General features: G+C 36.3%; 1 protein-coding gene across 1 annotated transcript; it reads right to left on the bottom strand.

The window, feature by feature from the left end:
• Nucleotides 1–4,182: 4,182 nt before the first annotated feature.
• Nucleotides 4,183–6,134, bottom strand: hoxb8b (homeobox B8b). Its single transcript, XM_067430129.1, has 2 exons — nucleotides 5,235–6,134; nucleotides 4,183–4,956 (listed from the first exon to the last, which is right to left on the bottom strand). Exons 1-2 carry the CDS (start codon nucleotides 5,656–5,658, stop codon nucleotides 4,652–4,654), a joined length of 729 nt encoding a protein of 242 aa, XP_067286230.1. The 5' UTR covers nucleotides 5,659–6,134; the 3' UTR covers nucleotides 4,183–4,651.

Genomic DNA, 6,134 nt, shown 5'->3' with positions numbered 1-6,134 from the left:
ATTGGAGAAGAATGAACTAAGGTCCTCTGTGAATTTTGACCCTTGCACTCTTAGCTGATGTGAAAATGTAAAGACGCTTCGTATACTAGCGTGACGTCGAGCTTTCCATCCATATTAACGCACGCAATTCGCCCAGCTCAAGAGAATTTGTCTTTCCCTCTGCTTTAACGAAACGTAAAAAAACATAAAGGACAGAGGTGCTACTGACTGCGCCCTGACCAAAAGAATGCTGCATTATAGCCACTTGGGAAATCATAAAAAGTTCATGTTCACAGAGAGCTGCTCACGTGACCCTTGTCAGCCAATCCGCTGGCAGAACCACACATAAAGTTCTATCACAAAGTTGTAAATTTTCATAAACAGCTGTGAGTTTATTGCTTTGCTTCAGCAGCAACTCGGTCGCCGCCATCTTTATTCGTTAAAAGAGAAACAAAGCACGAAATCACATCATTAACAGCCAAAGATATATATAGGCTTTGCATTATTGTTTTGAAGATGAAGAAGTCTATTAGGCTAGAATTGTAATATTTCAATTTTATAGATGGTTAATAGTCCAGCTACACACATGTTTTGCCATGTTTATAACTAAACACAATTAAAATGTATCGAAATGTAAAAGAGAGAGAAAAAACGATTTCCATTTAGGCTATATAAATATTATCTCTTTAAAAACTTAAAAGGCTCAATTACACTAAAATGAAAGAGCACCATTCCTTATTTCTCAATGGTGTGCCTTCTTTTGTCAGGTGACTTTAAGAGAAGAATAGACAAATGGAACGTGAAAGCTTTTTACAGCACTAAACATGCGTGGAGGAAAGAATTGCTTCCTGTATCTACGAACAAACACTTATTTCCGACATTTATTGGGGCAATAAAACAGTATAACCCAAAAGTGACCGAGCATGGTCTGTAGGTTATACCTCGAGAAGGCAATACTCTTGAAGATCAGCAGCATGCTGTCCAAAAAGGCCCCAAAAGCAGCATAGGAAAGGTATGCATTCAGAATTATTTTCATTTAAGATGTTAGCGTGTAATACATCTACACTGCATCCACTCGTTTAACTATATTAAGTTACAACTCAACACGCATGTATTTGAATTTGTGCCTATAGAAAGCTACGCTTTTATAGACTGCTAAATAAAATATAGAATCCGATTCTTAAACATTTAGTTAGTTTAACAAACTTTATGAATTCCGTGTTTTTCGTTATTGTGTTAAAACGTATTAATAATTGTATCTTCATAATATAAGCGTATCATCTATTTTTTTTTAAAATTAGTTAGACTATTTCTATTGTACCCAGTCTCTAGCTACCTTACAGGAGAAAAGTAAAATAAATTATAGAGAATTGTATATATAGAATTATAGATATTATTATTATTATATAAATATTGAATATTTAATGTAATAGGCCTATAATTAAATTACGTATAATGAACATTTCTAAATGTACTTGAATGTGTTAACTGTATATTTTAAATAACTACTTAGCTACTTAAATTATTATACATTTTTTTCTATTAAGAGGAAAATTTAAAGCATGGTTCTGCTAAAAGGCTTTGAGCCAACAGAAATATTATATATATATATATATATATATATATATATATATATATATATATATATATATATATATATATATATATATATATATATACACACACACACAAACGCACACACACCACCGTTCTCTAGGACGAGAAGAATAGACAAATGTAATACGTGTAATAGCCTAGACACACAAACGGAAGTCTTTTTACATTATACACACCTTCAAACGTATTCTACTCAATAATCCTGTTTGCCCACATGAGATCAGATGAAAGATGTGTGGCATAATATGCTGGATTTTTACTTTTACTTTTTGTTAAATTAATTTAGGATTAGGCTACATTAGGCCTTACAAAAACAAAAACAAAAACAAAAAACTGTAGGCTAGCTCCTGTGAGATTGTGATTTGATATTCTCATAAACGTAAAAATAGGCAGTTTTTCATAATGGATGTAAACTTTACATACATTCTGATATAATTATAATATTGATAAGTACTATAATACTGATTAGCACAACACTTAGGTCTCCCTAAGCTGAACGCTTACATTTTCTTCCGCATATAGTCCAGGCCTCAATATTCGTTTTTTTCCCTTTTCTTTAAAAAGATTGGCTTTGATTTCAAGAAGTCTCAATGTCTTGCTCATAGAAAAAACAACGAAATACAGTTGCATATAATTTAAACCATTATAAAAATGCAATACAAGTTAGCATAAAGAGCTCTTCTTGTTCCGAACTGGTAGCCTCTTGTCAACATCTAAACTAGGTTTCATATTTTGTGGATACATGCACAAAAAGTAAGTTTGCTGCATTATGGTTCGTTCCCTTAGGCTATATTAAGAATCATATAAGTGGCTGGATGTTTTTTCGTTCTTTGGAAGTTAAAAAGGGTTTGATGTTACATTACAGTGACGCTTTAATTGAATATGCAGCTTAATAACGTCAAGCATTTAACAGATAAACAACTTGCATTGTTGTTTTAAAATGATGATAATTCTCATGACATGCAGGCCTACATTTTACTTTTGTTAATGTTTTGATAAAAGAATATCATGCAACATTATTCGCTTTCTCTTTTGCACAGGTTTAATATGGCTTGTAGGCCATAGTCTCTCTTTTTCTAGAATATCCAAGATCCTTCTGATTATAGTGAACGGCTCAGTGATCGGCTTACAAAAGCAGATCGCATTTTGCCAAAATAACGGAATTGGTATCCATCAAAATTCGTCAATTTATATCGAATATTCAGTCCTTCAACAAACGGCACAATGTCAATACAATAGCCCTACAATATTATTTGAAAACATTTTGGCTTGCATTCCGTTTTGATTTCTTGAATGAAAATGAAGAAGAAAGAAGCATTAAACTGCTATCTAGCCATTCTTGTTCTGTATTGAGGTGAATGTAGTGTATTCACTGTCTTTTCCACTTTTACAGAAATAGAACTTTGTATATATAGGCTAGGCTACGTTGTTATAGTTTGATATTGGTTTGAAATGATCAACGATGAGTCCATTTTGAGACAACATAAAACGGAAACAATCACATAGTTTATTTTTTTTCAACTAATGCAACGAATATCATTTTAAATACATTTCAAATCACAAAGCAAAGTAGGCGATATTAGCTACACACCAGATTTATCAGTGACCTTAACACATAGAGAAGAGCTCCGTTGAGTTCAGTATCTTATTTAATCTCAGGCAATGATTATCCTAGACTGAAGGCAGCTAAATGCTCTGAAAGAAAGGTAGCACAATTAAGAGGCATCTGGCACTTGCTGTTCATAAACGACGAGACGGAGATTGAGACCAGACTGCTCGGGAATCCAACCAGAGTCATAAAAAGCCTGTAAATGCTCATATTGAACTTTTGGCTTGGGGTCAAATGGTTTTGGTTCTACACTTGCTGTCCATATATAGCCTACGTGATAGGTGAATTAGAAAAAAAGTATACAGCGTGTAGTCTGCATTTGTTCATTAATTTAATTGCTTGCTTGTTATGGCTAAGCGTAACTCATCATACCATTAGTTACTTTAAAAGATCCTCAGATCCAACACCTTTGAAACTTTTTACCAGACAACTACTGCTCACACATTTTTATTGCAATCCATTTGACATGAGAAAGTGAAAAATAGGGCCCTTTTTAATATTTGTGATTTTTATGCGATTACTGTTTACAATATAACCAAATTATTTTTTATTTATGTATATATTAATTTACAACTTGCTTATTTTTGTGATTGATTCACAATTTATGAGATTGTTTTACAAAATGTGTTCCTTAATTTTATTTGAGAATCAATTGAGGATTTCCAATAACCGGCAACAAATTAAACATGCCTATTCGTGCAATCTAGGGTCTTGTGTTCTTTTAATTAGGTTGAGAAGTGTGACAAAAATGTGTGTTTGTGTTATGAAGAAGAAGACTTTTGTTTTATTAAATGCAATCCAGTGGAAGGGGGGAAAAGAACAAAGGCGACGAAAGGATCATTTTCTCATATTTTATTGTGGCTTCTTTCAGGAACCACTTCCAGTTAAAGACAATAGAAAATACAATAGAACAGTGCTTCCACGGAACTGCAATATCAAATATTTACATAGCATTTTAGGAATAACATTGTGCGTTTGAACCATCCCAATCTCAGGAACGCATAACGCATGGATACACTGACAAAATGATTGACGCAATGACCCATATATTAGGTAGTTCGGTTGTAGATTTGTAAACTTTAATAATCATTTTTTGAACAGTAATTGACAATCACAAAAAGTGCGTTTTCTTACAGTAAGAGATACAGTAATGCACTCACTAATGCTGATTCCTCACCCATGTTATATGCTGTAACAAAGTTATCTTGAACATAGGAAAGAGACGCCATGCAGACCAAATCCTTCTCCTCATGTGCCCTCACTGCAACAGTAACCTCAAGAGGACGAACACACCAGTGGAACCTTACAAAACTGAGACTGAGTCAGCAAAACATAAAAAGCGGGAATAACCACTGTTGGAAAACAGAAAAGCCTCAATGAACGGAATAGCGTTTGCTTGTCGACAGATGTCATTTTGAACCTCAAACTTGTTTTACAGTCAATAGACTATTTAGAATTGCTGGAAGTCTCCGAGTCATCTTCTCCTGATACCTGGCTCCCCTCTTGCCTCTGTTTCTCAATTTCCTCTTGTTCCGATTTGCTGCTGGGAAACTTGTCTTTGTTGTGTTCTTTTTTCCACTTCATGCGCCTGTTCTGAAACCAGATCTTCACCTGCCTCTCGGTGAGGGCCAGTGCGTGAGATACTTCGATGCGCCGCTTGCGGGTCAGGTAAGGGTTGAACAGGAACTCTTTCTCTAGTTCCAGGGTCTGGTAGCGGCTGTAGGTCTGCCTGCCCCTTCTCCGGCCGGTAGCTATGGAGAAAAATATGCGTTATTTCCGGCAAAACAGTGTTTGACTGATCATCTGTCTCTGTAAATGAAATAAAACAACTATGTCTTAAAACTCTCTAAGTTTCTATTCATCGCCATTAAACATTAAACAATCCGGATATTTTCTAAGGAGTGTTAATTCCTCACTAATTCTAGGTGCCATAAAGCGTTTAATTGGGGGTAATAAGTAGGCCTACCATTGTCTACAGTGTTTTATGTGGGACTGTAACAGACTAGGTGTTTCTCTTCTCTCTTCTCACCTTGTGGTCTCATCCATGGGAAGAGCTGCGCTGTGGACGGTTCTGCACTTTCCAAATCATCCCTGATACCGTTGACCTTTAAATTACAATCCCCAATTTGCGTGAAATCCGCGTCTGGTGAGCTGAAGAACGACTGTCTCTGTAAAGTGTCCTGGCCCAAGATGTTTCCCGTGGCATCTCCAGAGTAAGCTACTGCGCACGGGCTCTGTTGGAAAGACGCGTGGGAGAACGTTGATGTACCGTGGTGGTAGAATTCCGGGAACTGAGCCGCGTGCTGAAACGCGGATCCTGTGTTGTGACCATACAGCACAGATGGTCTGCCTCCAAGATCCGGCGCGTACCCTGAGCAATCATAGTAGTTGGAGCGCAGAGAATCGCCTCCTTTGAATTTAGTGAAGAGGGAATTGACGAAGTAAGAACTCATTGCTAGTAAAAAAAAAATCACTTCCCCGAAGAAGGAACTTTGACAACTGTTTTGAGATAAAGCGGTCTCTGGATGATTCGAGTAAATGCAGGCCTATTATTACAATAAAAAATAATTCATCCAGGTGGAAATTATATGCATAACATGTCGTAAATATTCATGCAAACAAATATATCCGTAGCTGCACCCGCATGACTCCTTAGTGATGGTCCCAGAGCAATAAATAGTTTTCCTTTTTTACTCTCTTTGATAGTGAGTTGCATTTCATACGAGCGTCAGTTATTGATTCCTTGTATCATTGGATGGACTCGCCATCTCCAAACAGACAAAGCGCGGTGTTGTGATAGGAAGAGCAGGAGAGACTGAAAAGAGAAGATGAAAAAGGGGAGAGAGGGAGTTCTTGTGGAGGTAGAGGGGAAGGCGGAGTAGGACTGTTATTGGTAAACCATTTCAGTGCCAGAGAGCACATGTAGCCT

The sequence above is a fragment of the Pseudorasbora parva genome, chromosome 21, assembly GCF_024679245.1.
Source record: "Pseudorasbora parva isolate DD20220531a chromosome 21, ASM2467924v1, whole genome shotgun sequence".
NCBI classification, from domain to species: Eukaryota; Metazoa; Chordata; class Actinopteri; order Cypriniformes; family Gobionidae; genus Pseudorasbora; species Pseudorasbora parva.
The sequence above is the reverse complement of the archived record's forward strand: the minus strand, read 5'-3'. Positions and strand labels throughout refer to the sequence as shown.

Coding starts and splice junctions, on each gene's coding strand:
- hoxb8b (XM_067430129.1), bottom strand. CDS start 5,658: ATGAGTTCTTACTTCGTCAATTCCCTCTTCACTAAATTCAAAGGAGGC. Junction 4,957..5,234: donor CCCATGGATGAGACCACAAG/GTGAGAAGAGAG, acceptor TTTTCTCCATAG/CTACCGGCCGGAGAAGGGGC.